Genomic DNA, 19,876 nt, shown 5'->3' on the forward strand with positions numbered 1-19,876 from the left:
TTGGGGTGGTGGAGTTCCGGAATCGATATAGTGTGCTCAGGGATCGATATATCCCGTCTAGATAGACACGATATATCGATCCCAGAGCAATCGATTTTAACGCGCCGATACGGCGCGTAGTCTAGACGTACCCTAAGAGAGCAGGCGAGGAACACACAGGCTACTGAAGGGAGTGTGCAGTGTTCTAGCAATGTCTTGGTGCTTGTTGGGGGTTTGTTTTGCTGTAGTGGTGGTGTTTTGGCATTGGTTTGTTTCACAGATTTACAGGATTTAGGTGGAAAGCCTATGACAGATACAGAGGCAGCAGTTGTAGTGACCAAGCAGTGGAGACACAATGAAGATGACTGGATGTGGAAGCTGCGGCATGTACATGATCCTGGAGGGTGTACCTGAAAGAGTTTTGTCTGATGAAGTGCAGCCTAATAGAGCTGATGGAAGAAAAGATCTGAGGATTGGAGATGCGGGTGGAAACTTTGGTCGAGTTTAGAAGGGGGTTCGAGCAGATGATGGAGCAAAGACCTGATGAGGCTGAAGGGAAAAGTTCAGACATGCAGATGGAAACAGGACCAAAGAACTCTGAGGGGAGACTGCTGGGTGAGAAATGGATGGTGGAAGCTTGTGACTAATGCGAACTAGGCAGAGGAAAAGACGGGCTAGTGAAGGAGCAATAGAGCTCAGGACAGGTTTGCGGATGTTGGAAATGAAGGGACAGCAGTGGTCGCGAGGGTGAAGGGCAAGAAGAAGAAAGAGCAGCTAACCTTATAAGGTGAAGGGGACGAGTTTAATGGAGATGACACCAAAATGAGCCCCAAAGTAAGGGATGGGTTGCGAGATTGCAAGGGTTGATAGGAATCAAGAGGAACAGGGATAGACCAGAGAATCGCACCGTCACCAGAAAAGCAGGTCATGTGATTGGGCACTTCTTACTGAGAAGAATAGATAGGCTGTAATCAGAGCTGATCCAGAGAACAGAAGGTTCTGCCCGGTTGCTAGATACGGATGTGGACCTGAGGCTGAAGGAGGATCCTAACGGGAGCGGGGAAGAATCCGCTGCATTGTCCTTCATGTGGGAACGAATGAGTTATGGCTAGATTTCGCGCTGAAATGTATCAAGGGAGACTATTGACAGGCTGGGGAAAGGCGCTTAAGGAAAAATGAGGCTCAGGTGATCTTCAGAGTGGGATTTTGCCTGTTCCTAGAGAAGGGAACAAAGGTTGTGACAAGATGTATGGGGATCAACAGATGGCTCAGGCAGTGGTTGCATAAATAAGGAGGTTTGGGAATGTATGGCCACTGGGAGGCATTCATGAAAGAAGACTGTTTCTCTCAGGTATGGATTCCACCGAGTAGGGACGAGAAAATAGACTTACTAGGATGGAGGCTGGCATAACTGATTAAGAGAGCTTAAACTAGGAATGGGGGGAGAGGTTGGAGATGTCCAGGTTATCTCCACGCTGAATTTTAGGCACTTGAAAGGAAGAAATGAAGCAGAAAGATACTGTCATGTGTAGGATGAATGGACATACGGAGGAAGGGAAGTGTAGTTACAATTCTAATATTGATACTGGTGGTTAAATGTCTAGGCTATATCGGGTAAAAATGTGAGTTGAAGCCAAACAGCAGAGATTAAGATTTTGTACCACCAATTGCGAGAGAGCCTAGGTAACAAAATGAGGAACTAGAGTTACTGGTGCAGGAAGTGGAAACCGGATATTATAGGGATAACAGAACATGGTGGAATAGTAGTCATGACGGAGTACATGGTATTGAAGGCTAATGTGCGTTTAGTGAATGACAGAATAAAGCAAAGTGGTGGAGTAGCATTGTTATATCAATGATGAGGTAGACTGTAAAGAAATAAAAATGGTTGGAATGGATAAGACTGAGTCTGTCTGGGCAAAAATCACATTGGGGAAGAAAGCTACTAGAGGCCTCCCCTGAGATAGTTGCTTGGGGTGTGCTCATAGACCCCGGGATCTGATTTGGATATGGATAGAGATCATTTTAAAGTTTTTAATGAAGTATAATACTAATGGAATGTGTGACATGGTGTCATAAACAGATGCTAAGGGTTATGTCTCTTCACTGGAAAGGTGTTAACAACAAACACCTGACCAGAGGACCAATCAGGAATACAAGATCTTTCAAATCTCAAGGAGGGAGCCTTTGTTTGTGTTTTTTGGGTTTGGTTTTGTTCTCTCTGGGTCTGGACAAGGACAGATGCAACCGGTTCTGCCAATCTCTCCTGCTACAGTCTTTATCTATTCGAATAGTGAGTAATAAAAAGGTGGTTATAGTCTTTTAAATTGTTTTTCTTTATTTGCAGATGTGTATACTTGGCTGGAAGTATCTTTAAATTGTATTTCTGCTGGATGTCTATTGCTAAAAGACCCTGTAATATATTATCTTGATACAGAGCAATTTATGTTTTTCCTTCTTTATTAAAAGTTCCCTTTTTTTAGAATCTAATTGATCTTTTGGTTATCTTGGGTAAGACTCAGGGAAGAGGAAGTCTGCACTCACTGGAGGAATTGGTGGGAGGAAGAAGACGGAGGGAGGGAAAACCTGCTCCTGCGTTTTATCCCTTGTGTTCGATCACGGAGCTTGAATCTTCTATTCTCCTATGTACCCAGGGCGGGGAGAATCTGGAGGAAGAAAGGACGGGGAATGAAAATGGTTTATCCCCTTTGTTTGTGAATCAAGGAATTGAGTCTTGGGGGCCCCCAGGGAAGGTTTTTGGGAGACCAGAGCTTATCAGCGCCTCTACCTCTAAGTCCTGATTGGTGGCAGCACTACAGGATCATAAGCTGGTAATAAAAGCAGTGGGCGTTGTCTGGGGTTCTCTGCTCGGTGTCCCCATTGGGTTCCCTTTGTTTAGCCCTGTGACCTCACTCCCGCTCCTGCTTTTTTTCATTAGTTGTCCCCCGGAATTACTTGGTGTTCTAGACCTGTGGATCCTCCCCTTAGGCTGGGGGGAGGTCCTTTGAAGTGGGCGGGCTTCGCCCGCCTACCCCTGGGATGCCAATAGGACCAGATTCCTGCACCCCACTGGTCTGAGTCTGTCACACTGGGGTCTTAACTGCTGGTTACAATTTGTTTTGTTTGAACTTGTGTATGAAAATTCATAGTTAAAGCAAACAAAAACCTTAACCTGCTTCCGTAGTGGCGCTGTGAAGAGGAAAAAAAATGGAAAAACTCTGTCTCCTCTAATCTGGGATGACAAAGGTTAAAATGCTTGAATCATAATTGTAAGGTTATTGCCTGGTGTCAATCCAGGGCACTTAGTGTTCATTGGGTGTTTTCCCTGTGCATTTCTGTACATTAATATGTCTGAATTTCTTTTAAGTGTAACCTTAACTCTGCATTTCTTGGGTTAGTAATGCATGTTTTTGAAGATAACTATAATGTAACTATATATTTTTAAACCATTGTTACTGCTCTGTACTCCTAACCTTAACTCTATTTTAGAGTCTTTGTCTTGAAATATAAAGGTACTGTAACTAGTACTACAACAAGAAAGTCATAATCATGCTGTTTCAATCTGAATTTCTTCCCTTATTAGGGCCTGAGGAGTAGCCTGAGAAATAATAAAAAGTACTTGAGTGTCTGCTACTCTACACTTTGTAGAGTGGCTTATCATCAGACAGTCGAACATATATTCTACAGCATTATCTTTTCCTGATGTGTAGGTCACTTCGTCAAATTTGCAATTTCAGGAACCCGCTTATGATTCTAAGTGGCAGTTTAGAGATGCGTCTATTAAAAATTTGCCTGAAGATTTGTTGTCTGTAATGATTACAACATTTTGACTGAACAAATAACTTTTGACTTGGCAGCGATGCAGCCCTCCTCTCATTGAGCGACTGATCTTGCATGAATTAAAGACAATAGGAATTTGTTCATTGGGGCTGCTAAATCAGGACCTAATGCACTGTCCAGTTCCTCTTAGCTTATCACTGAATACCTGGTGCATATGTTAGCAATACTCCTCAGCTGCTCTGTGTAGCAACAAGCCCTTGTGTAGTTCCAATCATTAGAAGCTCGCCAGTGTCTTTCAATACACCCATCCTGACACTGGTTTCTTAATAATCTTTGTAAGGGAAGTTTCTACTGCAGTGTTAACTATCTCTCTGATTTGATTTGATTCCAAACGCATTGACAACTCCAGCTCTCAACCAACAACCCCCGCTAAAGAATCAGGGAGGGAGGAGCAACATATCTGGCTGGGAATTTTTTAGCACTAGTGTTTCCCCACCAATGATGAGAACATCCGTGAAAGCCAGATACTGAGACAGACAGGCTAATACCAGCCTTCTTTCCCTTCCCTTAACACCTCCTCCCTTTCCCCAGGGCCAACAACTCCACCTCCCGCCCCCATCACTCCCTTCTTAAGGCTCCTCCTCTTTACTCCGCCTCCATAGGGACTCCGCCCCTTTGTCCCTATCTCTCCTCTCTTATTGGCGCTTCTGTCCTTTACCCCGCCTCCCCTCTTGGAGCTCCTCCTCTTCCCCTCCCCCGCCGTGGGAGCTCCTCCCCTTTTCTCCTCCTCCTGCCTTCCTCCCGCCCACTCTCCCTTAGTGCCGCGTGCCCAGTCGGATTGCGGGCTACGTTGATTGACACCCCATTGGCCAATGAGGCGTAGGGTGGGCTGAGAGAACTCCCGCCCCCGCCCCTCACGGACAGAGCTCTGTAGGTGCCAGCTGGGCTAGTAACCGTGGGACCGGCCCGCTCCGAGCTACCCCAGCGGCTAGATCTCTCCCGCAGGGCCGCGTCTCGTTCTCCTCAGGCTTCTGAACCGCGCCCCGCCCCCCCAACTGAGGGGCGCCGCGGCACCAGCCCCTCCCCGGTCAGGGCCTCCGGGCCGCGCCCCTCCGGCTCCCCCTCCCCGCCAGGCCGGCGGCTCCCTGGGCCACACCCCTCCCCTTGCAGCGTCCCCCCGCCGCCTCGCGGAGCGGGGGAATGGGCGGTCCCGGCCCTTAGCCCCCCCAGTGCGGCTGCTCCGAGCGTCTGGCCGGCTCCGCCCGGTGCTAGGGGCGCTGGTGGGGTGCCCGGGGCTGTGAGTGCCGATCCCGTCCCCTTCCCCAGCAGCCATGGCCGGGGTGGTGCGGACCCTGAGCCGCTGCCTGCTGCCGGCCGAAGCCACCAGCCGCGGGGAGCCGCGGCGGGAGGGCAAGGAGCGGAGCCGGGACTCGGAGCGGGAGGCGCGGCGGCGGAGCCGGGAGATCGACGCGATGCTGGCCCGGGAGCGGCGGGCCGTGCGCCGCCTGGTCAAGATCCTTCTGCTGGGCGCCGGCGAGAGCGGCAAGTCCACCTTCCTCAAGCAGATGCGGATCATCCACGGCCGCGAGTTCGACCAGAAGGCGCTGCTGGAGTTCCGGGCCATCATCTACGAGAACGTGGTCAAGGTAGGGGCGAGCCCTGGGCTGGGGCAGAGGGGGCGCTGGAGCCCGGGGCGGGGGGTCACTCTGCCCCGGAAAACGGGGTGCAACAGCAGCTGGAGTTCGGGCCGACCTGAGAACAGCCCCCACGGGGGTGGGGACAAGGTTGGAGGGGTCCCCATGCAGGACAAAGAGTTACTGGGCTGATGGAGCCCTGGGCCTCTATCGGGCAGCAGGCATAGCCCTTTGGGGCTTCTGTCGGTACGGGGGTGCCGTGCCATGAACGAGGGTCGCCTAAAGGTGAGTTGGAGTACAGGGCCTCCTGGGTTTCTGGATTATTATCCAAGAGGATGTTTTCAAAGGGCCCAGACACCCACGGAGGGGTTCCGGAGAGAATTCGAAGACCCAGAGGAGAAGGGGGGATAGGTATGTTCTGGGAAACCACGATGAGAACACCCTCAGGGGAGCTGGGCACCCCCATATTTGGAAGAAGGCAAGTGAGAGGGAGAGGAGGATCTCCACCCTGAGGAGTGGGTGTTGAGGATCCTTTCCTAGAGGATGACCCTGAAGATGAGGGGGAGGTCCCTGTATTGGTGCATAGATTACAGGAGTTCAAAGCTATAATTTGGGGAACATTTTAAAGAGAATGGGGGAATCTTAACACCAAAGACTTGTGGAGATGTATCTAGGAGATTGCACAAGAGTCTGTTGAGGCCATTGAGTGATAGCCTCAAGATTGAGAGCACCCCGACTGGGACACTGGGAGAGAGGTTGGACCTTTAGTCAATGCTTACATCTTTATTGCGGAGCCCCCAGTGCTCAGGGGCTTATGGCATGATGACTTCCTGGTGAGAGGATAGAACGGTTGCTGGAGTTCAGGGCCATGATGTACAAGAACATCCTCAATGTGTGGAGAGCTTAGGGAAATTGACTGCCCACATCTTCCGCCTGGGGGCCTTAGGTGCTCTGCATAATAACCAGGTGGTAGTCATATTTTAGAACAGGGGTTCTCAATCTTTTTCTTTGAGGCCTCCCCCAACATACTATAAAAATTTCCTGGCCCAGCTATGCCACAACTGTTTCCTGCATATAAAAACCTGGGCTGGTGTTAGGAGGTATCAAGGAGGGCAGTTGCTTGGAGCCCCACAGCATAGGGGGCAACACAAAACTACATTGCTCAGGCTTCGGCTTCAGCCCCAGGTGGAAGGGTTCGGGGCCCCGGGCTGCAGTTCCACATGGTGGGACTTCAGCTTTCTGCCCTGGGCATTAGCGAATCTAATACCAGCCGTGTTGGCAGATGCCCTGAAACCTGGTAGTGAACTACAGTTTTAAAACAATCCTACAAGTGCATAAAAGCTGGTCACCAAGGGAATACAAGGAGCCCTTGTGCACAGAAAAATAGATACATGGTCTGTACCAGGGCTGTTTCTTATATTCTCCATACAAATGCAGGGCTACCAAGAGAGCTTGTTCCCCTCTGAGGAAGGGTCCCTGCCTACCTTTTTTATGTATCTGTATAGGACTTTCCTCACTTCTGCATGAACCCATACTTGTGAGGAAACTTGTAGTTGGTGTGGGATTTCCTGCAGAAATCAAGGAAGGGGTTTGTGAACCATCTGAGATAAGGAAAATTGCTTCTATGTCATAAGATGTGCTTCCAAGGATAACCTTTTTATTACAGCGCTCTCTTTAAGCACAAGTCTAATAAGTGACTCTTGCAGTCAGGATCTCCTTCAGAAGCTTCCCCATCCATCCAAACTGAATGGGAACACCATTCGTAGCTTAATTCCACTACCTGAATTGCTTTTAAGAAGCATGAGGCAAGTCACTGAAAATGGGTGGTAGCAAGGGTGGGAAAAAAGGAGTTCCCTGTGGTGGCAAGTGCCATGGGTTGGCTTTATACTCCACTGCAGGAGGAAGAAGTGGACATATATAATGCACAAGGAGAGCTCAGGCCGCAAAATCCATAGCTTAACAACTTGCTTCTCTCTTTCTTCCCCTGGTATTCCAGAATGGGCGAAAAGGGAGGGAAGAGAAGAGTATCACTAGGTTTCAAGTACACGCAAAAGTGAGCAGTGTGAATCTTGGATTAGTGTGTTTATTTTGGTGCTACCTTAAGCTGAGTTAAAATGATGGTAAAGAGCAGTGGACTGTGTGAGGGGAGAAAAAGAAGTGGGACAGAACTGTGTGAGAAACCCTGGTTATAATAACTTTATCTTGCCCCTCTCCTAGACAAGTGGACAGCATCTGTCTGAGTTTTTAGTGGTCGCAGTTGACAAAAAGTAGGTGTACTCTCACCTTTCAAAATAGTTCATTCTTCCACCATGGATGTTGGGGAGCTGCCTGTAATTTCAACCTGGGTTTAATAAGTGGAGTCGAAATACAGTATCGTGGAACAAACTTATTTTCGATTGGCTAACATGTTCAAACCTAAGTTCCCTCTAAGCTACATGGCCGCGCAGCTGCCTGTTAAGCCCTGCGCAGAGGCTCATGGCTGCAGTGGGGGCAGGCGCTCTTCCTGGCCAGCCCCAGTTCAGACCTCCTGTGGTGGGGAGAGGTGCCCGTCCCTCAGCCCCAAGCTGCTGCAGTGACAGAGTAGTCAGGGGAGTCCTCTCCTCAATACAGCCTGGGGGGCAGCCTGCACCCCAAACCACTAATCTCTGGCCCCACCCTAGAGTCTGCACCCCAACCCTCTGCCCCAGCCTTGAGCTCCCTCCTGAACCCCTCAACCTCAGCCCCACCCCAGAGCCCTCATCCCCACAAACCCCAACCTTCTGCTCCAGCCTTGAGCCCCCCTCCCACACCCTGAACCCCTCATCCCTGGGGTCTTGTGGTCCAGAATTTAAACATTTTTATCGTTATAAAATATGAATTCTGCTTGACCCTATTGCTGACAGATGAATTGCATTTTAGCTCCTCTTTCCACACTACTCGTCAGCATTATCAAAGAGCAGTTCTGTTAAAGCTTCTAGAGTTTTGGGATCTTTGCTAGAAATGGAGTGTAAATATCTTGGATTAAAAGGTCACCTTTTATTCCCCAATATGATTAAATTTCTCTCTGATAGAGAATAGATTATGCCCTCCTGATGGTTTGCATTGCGATTTTTCTAAGGTGCCTCTGAAAGTAGTACTTGGTCATTGTATATGGATTAAATAAAATGGCATGAGTTGGTGCATATAGTTTGTCATATTGACTCTGATGTCAACTGGTTTGTTTCCTTTATTAAAACTCCCACTTCTTCCTTTCTGACTCCACAGCCTCTTACTTTTCCTGTATCTTGTTGCAAATTAAGCATGAATGCATGGTTCTTAGACTCTCCTCCTTGTGGGAGGTCACGGTTTAAAAACAAAATGCTGAAATAAGTAAACCTGTGATCCAAAATTTACTTTTCCATATAGTACAGGTGATGGTTCAGAGCCTTGCTAGCTTTTTCTGGCATTGTGGGGCAATCTTCAAATACATTAGTCTTGCTTCGGTTTAAAGTAAATAATCACTGGTTAACTAGGGTTTTGCTTGTTAATCAAGGCTAAGTTTCAAAGTAACTTTGAAACTTTTTGATGATTGAAGTGAAAAGCGGTAGTGTTAATGTTCTGCTTTTGAGTACACAGACTCCATTACTTCAGCACACCCACCTGGAAGTGGAAAATGGATAGAACAGGAGTAACTGCTGTGGTGTGTGTGGTTTTTTTTTTGTTTTTTGTTTTTTGTTTTTTGTTTTTTTTTTTTTGAAGAATCTCAAATGTATGGAGAGACTGAGGAAGTCTTTGCATGTTGCAAGTTTCAGATCTGGTTTATTGCTGCTGCTATTCTGTAAAAGTGTTTATTGGCATTCCCATCTGAGTGTCAAAGAACAAACTGAATAACTGCTCTTCAAACATAAAATAACTGCTCCCCTTCTTGGTCCTCCTGACTACAATTAATGAAGGTTTAGGGACCTCTGGCTGTACTGTGACCTCGTGAGTCATAACTCTGATGTTCCTGTATACGTTTGTTGCTATTTTCTATTTGTTTTTGACTTTTAAAATAGAGCACCACAAAAATGGAAATGAGCCAGGCTTCACTGCATGAGAAAACAATTAAAATTACCCACTAACACCAAAGCAGTGCGTGTGCCAGCATGTGTGATTACTTTGAACAGAAATCTAACAGTTGAATTCAGCTTTAAAAAAAGCATAAAGTGTAATCTGTGGAGCTATTTCAAATTAGTGTCCATACTGAAATGGACTAAACCAATTAAAACTGTAAGGAGCATTGAGTGATTTTTTTCAGTCCACAACCTGAATTTGAAAGTGACTGAAAAGTTCAGAGAAACTGTTGCTAGACATTCCAATCCATAACTTAAGTTGTGGACTTTGAATAGAAAAGTTCCAGGATGCTGTACAGATATGCACTCTCATTATGGCTGCACAAGCGAAAAGGTTTGTGCTTGATCAGTTGTTTGTCTGAAGCAGACATGTTTTATGAGGCAATAGAAAGGGTCGAATTGGAGAATACCATTGAATTCAGCTGTAAATTGCACTTACGTGAGCAAGCTGATTGTTCTCCTTGGACAAACTTGGCTCTTTATAATACATGCAGAAAAACCATAACCCTTATATTAGTCTGAGAATCCAGGGAGAAATGTCATGTCATTACTGGGAGTTCCACATGCTGCTGTATAAGTTGGTCTTGATCCACAATGTTTTGGGTTTGCATGTTTGGATTCAGAACTTGTGAGGGATTAGCAATACTTGACCTTCAATAGTCTTTCACTGTACAGGTAAAATATTCTGGGTATTGATTTTTGATTGGTGTTTTTTTGATTTGTAGTAGGTATGGTTGATTCTTCATTAGTCTGTCACAGGACAATATCATTTTCTTCTTGATCATGGCAGCTGCACACCTCAAAGAGCTGGCGTGGTTATATTACAGCAGACTTATCTATTGAATTCTCTTACATTAAAACCGACTTTGTAATTAAAGAATATTCAGTAGATAAGTGTTGTAATAGAACTATGTCAGCCCTTGGAAGTATACACATGGCTTTGTAATTAATTAGACCTTACATTGTATGATTGAATTGGTACTTAATGACTGTTACCTTCCGTCCACTCTTAATATGTCTTCAAGATATAGATTGTTTTGTAATAAAACTACCGGCATCACTGCCACCTTTACTCTTGACTTAATTGTAAAGGGCCATTGTTGTTGAAATTTGTTTCTGGGTGCCCTCTGCAATGCACTTGGAATAGAATCAATAAGACACTTAATAAATTGCACAATGCAAAATTACTGTAATAAATCCCACATTCCATCAACCCTAAGTATATCTGGATAGTTTCTTGTTTGGGTCAGAAGGAAAGTGGTCAGTGTAACTGACTACATCATGCCTGACAGGATAATGAATACCATCAACAGTTACTATTGATGCTTATTTCTTTGATAAATATTCACTCTTGATCCAAAATAGCATTCAGTTAACTCATGGGTTCACAGATCTCACAGAACATGATTAGTCTTTGGAGAGTAAAGATACAAACCTTGACATTTTCCAGTCTAAGCCTCACATTTAATTTTTTTAAACCACTTGGGAATGGAGAAGGTGAAGAAATCAACCCTATACCCAATTACAGTTCAAACATTCTCTAGTCATTGAAATATGCTTGAGTGATGGCTGGAGTTGCTGCTGTCAGCATAGTGAGTATGAGCTTGAGACCCAGGGGTCTCCTGTTCATAGGATAATTCATTTGTTGGTTTTCTTGGGGAGGGGAGGTTTATATGTCTACATAAGGAGTGTCTATACAGACTCTAAGCACTCCTTCTGTAAATTACAGAAACAAAATTAAAGAGTCACAGCTCTTTTACTCGTTAGCAAATCTATTTCATCTGATGAGCCTATGTTTACATCATTCCATGCAAATAGAAACACCTGGCATTGTGCTCTAAAGGTCAACAGGGAAGGAGAGACTTTGTTCTAGAGCTGAGGGGGCTCCACCAGCAGTTCCCCTCCCTTTCAGATCAAGAGGAGTTCATGTTGACAGTATTGCCAACCCAAAATGTTCAAAAATCATGAGTCAGGCTCACCAAAAAAATCATGATTGGCTTTAAAATCGTGAGATCATCTAAAAAATAATAGATGTGGTGTGTTTATTTGCCTTCTGCTTTTTGAGCCTTTAACGTTCAGTGGGATCACACTTTGAAGCTTTTTTCACATCCATAGAGCTAGAAACTTACTTTTTCGTTAAGAATGAAGGCTGGAATCATCACATATTCCCTTGAGTTCAGGAGCTGGGGATTTAAAAGAAACCAGTAACTATGATACTCTTGACAAAATCATGAGAGATGGTAACATTGTGTCCACCTCTGTTGACTGAAACTATGCCAGTACAGTATGAGGAGAGGGGTGGTCTCAGTCCACTTCATAGATCAGAATCAGCACATCAAATTCAGAGTACTAGAAGCTGCTTCAGCAATTTTCAACATATTAGCCCAGTGGTCCCCAACCTTTTTGTCTGGTGGGCGCCAGATGAAGGACCGTGGCGGTGGTCGAGCATAGCGACGCCTCTAGATGACGTCGCTTGTCGGCGGCAAGCGGCGTCATCCAGAGGCATCACTGCCGAAATGCGGCCGAATTTTGGCGGATGCTTGACCGCCAGCCAGGACGCGAGCACATTTAGATGCCCCCGCGGGCACCATGGCGCCTGTGGGCACAGCGTTGGGAACCCCTATATTAGCCAGTTATGAGCTAGGGTCAGTCATAAGTTCATAGCACTTGATCTGTAAAGATCCAAATTAAATGAAAAAACTACTAACTTAATTCTGAAAGTTCTCAAAGGGTTTGTACCAATCTGCACCTCTGGGTTCAGTGGTTACTCTACCTTGAACTCTAGTCGCAAGCTTCATTTGTGGCATGAAGTTTTTGTTCTGCTGCATCTCATTGGATTTCTTTGGAGACAAGAAGTCTTTTCACAGTTTGCAGACAAGCAGACGTCATTGCTGCTACAAATACAGAGATTCCACAGCTAATCCAAATGTTTCTTAATGTTTATGTTCCTGTGGACTAAGTAAATGACACTTTCCTTTGTTCATATATTTTATTTGGGCTCGCAGTCTGGAAGAGTAGTCATCTTTACTATTTACCCTGCTCTCACCTGGGTAGCACTGGATTAAGTATTTACTTATATCGTTCCACCATGCAAATAAAGTACAGTACGTGACATAAGTTTCATGTGGATGGTGAGTTAAGACTCAAAAGATTTTTCTGGCATTTCGGGATATATCTCTTGTACTGAGCAACACTTCCATTCTCTAGCAGACTGTAATACTTCATCTTCAAACGACTACTTTTTCTATAAGCAATCAAGAGTAAAACATCTATGTGGCTAAATTTTAGATATATAAAAATTGAAATTAATGGTATTGTCTATCCCTTTCTGATTCAAACACTCCATTAAATGAGGCGGCTGTATTTTAAACACACCATTAGTGTGTTCTGTGGAAAAAGCTTGTGAATTTTAAGTGAGTGAATACAGGAATTCAAGCAACTGCTTCAGAATACTAAATTATCAAAAATTCTTCATTTGTTACAAAATACTGTTTACCAAACACTTTATTAGTTTTTAGTATAATACACCATGGGGAAAATGAGTCTAGTCTGAAAACTTCAGCATTTCTTCGTGGTAAGGTCCAGTGTTTCAGTGAGTGATTTTGCTGAGATAAGGTGGGTGAGGTAGTATCTTTTATGGGACCATCTTCTGTTAGTGAGAGAGAGAGAGAAGCTTTCAAGCTAAAGCTCTTCTTTGGGTCTGAAGAAGTACAACTCTATGCAAGAACAAAAGCTCCTCTCTGTTTGTCAACAGTTGGTCCAATAAAAGTAATTAGTTCACCCACCTTGTGTCTAATATCCGGGGACTGACATGGCTACAACATTGCATACAATGATGATGTTGCTTACAGTCACAGTATTGTCAATATCAAGAGAACAAAAATAATGAGATTTTAAAAACATATTTTTTTGTTTTAGTCTGTCTTGACTTTTAACTGCCCTCTACTCCCCTACCAATGCATCTGTGATAGTATTAGGTTGCAGAGTCACTCCTAAAATACATACCTCTCCCTGACTGCTCAGATGGAGACTCCACTTATGCTCACCCTACCCACCCCCACACCCCAAGATAAGGGAACTGCTGTCCATTTCCTGTTACTCTCTCCTTCTTTGATAAAAGAAGGGCTGGATGGTAAATAGTTTGAGAGCCACTGACTTAATGCATCATAATTCAGACTTGTACATAAACTTATATTACATTTAGGGTTGACGAGTTACAGATAAACATATAAAAACTTAGTTATATGAGTGATATTACTGTATAGACTATGGAATTGGTTTCGTCTTTTGTAGGAAGGCACACTTCCCTACATCCCTCCTCTCTCCCACTTCTCTGCCAAATATGGGTAGCACTCCCACACTCCTCCAGACCCCGCTCCACTCATTTCCACACCTTATTCCACTGCATCCCCTTAATTTGCCTCCTGATCTTCCTCGTCTACCTTGTACAGTGTCTCTGCTGCTTCTCACAGTCCCTGTGTCCTGTCTAGGCCACTGAACCATAGAGTTGCAGCCATTTTGCACATGGGCGTGACTTCAGTCTCATTGAAAACAGTAGGATGTGGCAGTTTCATTGCCACATGCAGATTGACTGTAATGAAATGGCAGCCATCTTCCTGGCTTCAGCCCCATTCACAGCAATAGGAGATGTTGGCCATTTTGAATGAGTGAAAACTCATGAGTTGGCAAACTTTCTTCGTGTTTTCTTTCTTCATGAGGCAGGTTTTTTAAAAAGAAACATGGCTAGAGTCACAATGAAATCACAAGAGTTGGCAGAACTTCATTCATTTGTCACATCAGTTCCTAAATGTAGAATATACTATCTTAAATGGTGTAGTATAAACTATTGGCCATTTACAGTTTTTTGAGGTCTGACAATGTTTTTTAACGGCTAAAAGCCTGGAAAAGGTTATTGCTCCACTGCTTCACATGTAGCTTGCTTACATTCTGTTGCCCATCCATTGTAAAGTAGGGAATCATGAATCATGTTACTAATTACACGGGAACTGAAATGCATTTGAAGTGGCTCCTTAAGACAATTCCTAGGTCAGCTAGAGCAAACTTTAGTAATGTTCAGTTATGTAGAACTCTGGGTAATATTTCATGTTAGTAGACTTACGTGCTAGAGTAGACCCATCAGGCTGGTGGTACTTGCATTGTTTGGTTTCTTCCCATGTCCATGCTGACTTCACAGACATGAGCTGGTGGTTACCGAAAATGGTTTATTTTCCTTTTTAGTACTTACCTCTGCCTCCCTCACCTTTAATATCACAGTCTATCTGTAGGCCTGTCTTCAGCAAGGTATGTGATCTTTTGGGATAGTGAGACTTCACCCAGCGGAGTACACTATTGTCTTAAACATGAAGATTTTTTTCTTCTGTTACAGCTAAGAATTAACTTTTCATATGGAAGGTGTCTGTTAACTAAAACACTTCAATAGTTTATCTCAAAACAGTGTAACTATCTTTCCTTTCTACCGAATTAACTAATTACTTTTTAAAGTAAACCTTTTTTGCTCTGTTATTTTCTAAAGAAATGTGATCAGTTACAAAAAACTCATCTTTTTTGAGAGAGGGAACTTGCTTTGCAAGTAGAAATAATCCTTTTTTCCATGCTAATTGTCATAGCAAAATAATGAAGCTGTTTTTCATGATTTTTGGACAGGCACCATCTCATGTGAATTTGAATTTTTGTAGGTGAACTGGTGTGCATGACAATAGGCAAGATACAGTCCTGATTTTGGCCTTCTGTGTGTTACTGTAATACCAATACTAATAATGAAATTTTAGCTGTTATGAGTATAATTAAAATGTTACAAAACAAGCCTTTTTGGCTCAGGTTAGTACTGTAGCTGGGAAAATCAAACTAGATATCACAGGACTAGTTAAAAGTAGTATCTGTGGCAAATGACCAAAAAAGGCTTTTTAAAATAAAGCCCATAGGCAGCCGCCTCCAGGGCATTCATATTTTGTATGTTGTATTCTAATTCTTCTTTTGACCAAGCTACTGCCTCTCGGGAGAGGGGGGGATTACCTGTGCCAACAGGAGAACTCCTCCAATCAGTGTAGGTAGTGTCTGCACTGAAGCAGTGCAGTGGTACAGCTATGCTGCTCTAGTGTTTCAAGTGCAGACAAGCACTGAGTGTACCAGTATTTCTCAACTTCAGCGGTTGAGCTCCCGATAAGATTTCTAAATGGGCTCAAAGTAAATGACTGAAAATAATATTATTTCACTGTATCCCATATCTTCTGACTTCTTCAAGTACAATATTTGCATTAATAAGGCAATGATTTCTCACACTGGCTGTGCTAAAAATTGGGTTTACTAGGGTTCAGATGATCACAAGTTGTCTATGCATTCAGTTATATATTTTTTTAGACTTTGTTTATTTGGAGTTGCTTATTGGCTCCTTCAAGGCAGTGGTTCTAAACCTTTACAGACTACTGTACCCCTTTGAGGAGGCTGATTTGGCTTGTGTACCCTACATTTCATCTCACTTAAAAACTACTCGCTTACAAAATCAAACATAAAAATCCAAAAGTCTCAGCACGTTATGCTTGCCTGAAAACTTGCTTACTTTCTCATGTTTACGTATAATTATAAAAGAAATTGTGGCCTCAGGTTGAGAAATGCTGATATAGTATATAGAGCAGTATAAACAAGTCGTTGTATGAAATTTTAGTTTGTACAGACTTTGCAAGTGCTTTTCATGTAGCCTGTTGTAAAACTAGATTAATATCTAGGATGAGTTGAGACATCCCTGGAAGACCTCTGTGTACCACTAGAGGTATGTATACTGCTCATTGAGAACCTTTGCTTTAAGGGATAGCACCATGACAAGAACACAAACTAAACTCTCCAAAGCAAGAAAGAAATGGAATGTTATTGCTGAGGGTGATGGCAGAGATATCAGCATCTTGGAGGGCTCTTGAAAGCTCAGCCATTGAAGATCTGGAAAAGACAGACAAGGGGTCACGCTATGATTGCCTTGGCAAAGGACAGTGTTATATGATATTTTTATGCATTCCAGAGTGGTGAGGATTTCTTATAGTTTATTTTCTGTGTTCCTTATCTTGAACTTTATTGAGTTGAGAGGGCCAGGTTATGTAAGAATTTTTAAAACTTTATCACTTGGGTAAGTTGTAAAATCTTGAGAGTTTTAATCTGGTAAAAAGCCACTTCTCATAAGTATTTTGGAGTACAGCAGATCTGTATTCTCTCAGACATAGCAGTCAAATGAACAAAAATTTATAAATGAGACCTCTCCTTACATTTGGAAAGACAAACTTTGTGACTCACTTGCTTCTGAGCTTGAAAGTAGGGAATTGTAACTGCACTGCACTGATTCTAGAAAACATCTTTTTGCCTCCTAATTCTCCTCTGATGTATAGGTATACCAGTACAAGCCCCCAGCAAGTTGTTTGTGTAACTAGATGGATGCCAATTGCTATTTCCTCACTCACACTTTTGGGGACCAATTGGGAGTTCTTGCATCCCCTTGTGAATGACTAAATCTAAAGGTAGCTCCTTTCACAAGGCTTTGTATGAAATAGTAAAACACAACTAAGCAATGAAGTTATAGAAAAACAGACTAACTGGATCCAATAGAAATTCTTAGTTCTTTGTTAGATTGCAGAGTCTTCAAGGCAGTGATATTGTCTCAATATCTAAAAGTCTGTGCAATTTATGTAATGCAAACACACCTGTTAAACGTTTGATTTTAATATACTTAAGCTATAAAAATAGATGAAAAATGTCTTTTTTGAAACATCAGGAGGTTCTCAAGTGTAAGATATGCAGGCATTGTGTTGGCAATTCAGAGTCATTGATGGAGTGTAGTAGCATCCCATTTGTCTCACATCCAGGAGACACATTGGAGTTCCATCAAGATGGGTACTGATTGGGTCAAAAGCCTAGCTTCTTGAAGGTACAAGTTAAATCTTTGCAGCCTTTTTCTTCTAGTCCTCTTTTTCCTTTCCTGCACCCTGGCACTTCCCGTTTTCTTCAAGCTGTGTCCCTGAAGAGTCTTTATTAGGAGTCTGGAAAGAATGGCTTGATTTTATTTTTAATGGGAGGGTCAGAATTGGCCTGACAAAATATATATAGGGCTATGTTTTCTATTAAAGTAACTTTCCTGTTGACCATTAGATTGTTCAGGAGAGTTCAGTTTTGGGATCTTGATCCAAGTGGGATCCTTATGTGAGGTTCTGTCCAAGTGCAGTGTCTCTCTGACTTGCACCAGTATTTCTATCTTACATAAAACCCCCTAATTTTTTGCAAGTCAGTCTGTTTTCCTTCTGTATGTTCTAAGACCTTCCATACTCAGGAACAGTTGTGCACTTTAGGTGTAGCCTGAGCATTCAAATTCTGGTTAGGCAAAACTAATCATTTGATCCATTTTTAGGATTATATGGGGGACCTAAAGTGGTATAAATTAATCATATTCACTCTTTCCAGATGACTCAGGAGTTCAAGCCCATATACAGTTTATAAATATCTCCCGTTTCAGAGAGGGCTCACTCAGTGAGGCACATGGCTTCTTTCTGGGTGTAAAAGTACAGAGTTCAATTGTGCCATTCCTTCACCAAGTGGTATAAATTACGTGTTGTTCATCTGATATGACCCTTGGACTAAAGGTTTAAAAAGGTTTAAAATCCTTGAGATGGGAGGGAAATGTGCTTTCATTCTTTGTGAAAACTTGTACTACTGGTTACTTTCCAGTTTTAATTGTTCAAGGAACAACAGGTTCCTAAGAGAGGAGAGGTAAAAATATTACTTATAATTTTTGACTTCTCTGAAGTGGGCACCTGGTGCTCCATGAGACTTAACCTGGGGCATCACTTTACTTGAATAACTTCCTGTTGATGGGAAAATCTTAGTCCTTCCCTTCCCATTCACTCCCGTCTTCTTATTTGTTTCTCTAGGGAAATGGAGAAATTTTGGGATTGGATTCCCTCTTGTTGGGATCTTGCTTTGTCCTAAATCTTAATCTTCACTTATTGCATAGTGAGTGAATATATAGATCAAAGAGAGTATCCAGGCCAAGATATGATTAATTGTTCATTTTAATTGCAGTTTAGTCTGCCTTTTTCATCAGTGGCAGATGATTAGGTAGTTAGAGGCAAGCAGTTCTCTGAACAACTCCTAATGCTGGTACCACACTGGAGCTGGAGAGAGAAGGGGAAGATATTTTAAAAGGGAGTGGCCTGCTGTGCCATACAGAGAAAATCTGCCTTTTCTCTTATGTTGCATTTGTCCTATATCTGCTTCTGAAATTCCATCTTTGTGGATGAAAAAAGTTGCACAAGTGATAGGATTGCAGTGACTAGGTGTTACTTCTCTGTCCATCTTGACAGTAGTCTTATAATCTTGGCTGACTATTTGTATTAAGTGTCTGAGCAGCCTGTTGCTTGATCTAAAATGAGCTCAAGTTTATAACCATCAGTCTAAAGCTTCTAACCTAACAAAGGCTATGTCTACACTACCGCCGGGATTGATGCTCTGAGATCAAGCCACCGGTGGTCGATTTAGCGGGTCTAGTGAAGACCTGCCAAATCAACAGCAGATCACGTTCCAGTCGACCCATATACTCTACTCCCAATGAGAAGAGTAAGGTAAGTCAACGGGGGAGTTTCTCCCATTGACACACTCTCCCCCCTCCCCCTCAGTGTAGACCTTGCGGTAACTCGACCTAAGATATGTCGACTCCAGCTATGTTATTCACCATAGGCAGACAGTTGCAAAACATCTCCACATCGGCTGTCTGGTTTTTTCCAAACAGATGGGGAAACAATAACAAGAATAAACTCCTCCCTTGGTATTTTTGTATATGTGGAAGCAGGAAAAATCAGAGCAGACCCATTGTATGGCAATAAAACATATATCTGAAATTTAAAAAATATTAAAGTTATGATGTTGATGGGAATTCCATTATCTTGTAAGCAGCTGTTGTAACATCACTTAGCCATTCATTGGAGAGAGTCTTAAGGAAATGCTGAAGCAATGAGATGGGTAAAGCCTGAAACTGTTTTAAAATTGTAAGTTAGCGAAGCTAAACAGTAAATGGCTGAATGAGATGGTTCTGGAGAGCTGGAGCCTGAGCCGGTGAAAGGTCAGAGCTGGCTTGTATGGGCTGGAACACTACATGCATATTTGCAACCAAACTTAAGAGACATGATAGATAGAAATGGCAACAACTGATGTGATTGTATTTTGGATAGCTTCCCTGGAGAACAGCCCAAATAACCATTCCTCTTTTAAAAAAACAAAAACAACCCCCAAACATTGCTCTGTATATTGATAGGCAATAAAACACAACCTTGACATTAAGTCCAAAAATAGCAGTTTTCCACTGCTCAGTACAAAGCCAGTTCTGGGGAGGAAAAAAAAAGGAGTGACTTTGAATTCGTCCCA

General features: G+C 43.3%; 1 protein-coding gene across 1 annotated transcript in view; it reads left to right on the forward strand.

Annotated features, from left to right (window-relative positions):
• The first annotated feature begins 5,038 nt into the window (after nucleotides 1-5,038).
• GNA12 (G protein subunit alpha 12) overlaps nucleotides 5,039-19,876 on the forward strand; it is a 62,843-nt gene continuing 48,005 nt past the window's right edge. The window contains exon 1 of the mRNA XM_032766155.2: nucleotides 5,039-5,405. Coding sequence (XP_032622046.1) covers nucleotides 5,091-5,405 — 315 coding nt within the window. The 5' untranslated portion in view covers nucleotides 5,039-5,090. The remainder of the gene's footprint in view (nucleotides 5,406-19,876) is intronic.

Source organism: Chelonoidis abingdonii, chromosome 9 (genome assembly GCF_003597395.2).
Source record: "Chelonoidis abingdonii isolate Lonesome George chromosome 9, CheloAbing_2.0, whole genome shotgun sequence".
NCBI classification, from domain to species: domain Eukaryota; kingdom Metazoa; phylum Chordata; order Testudines; family Testudinidae; genus Chelonoidis; species Chelonoidis abingdonii.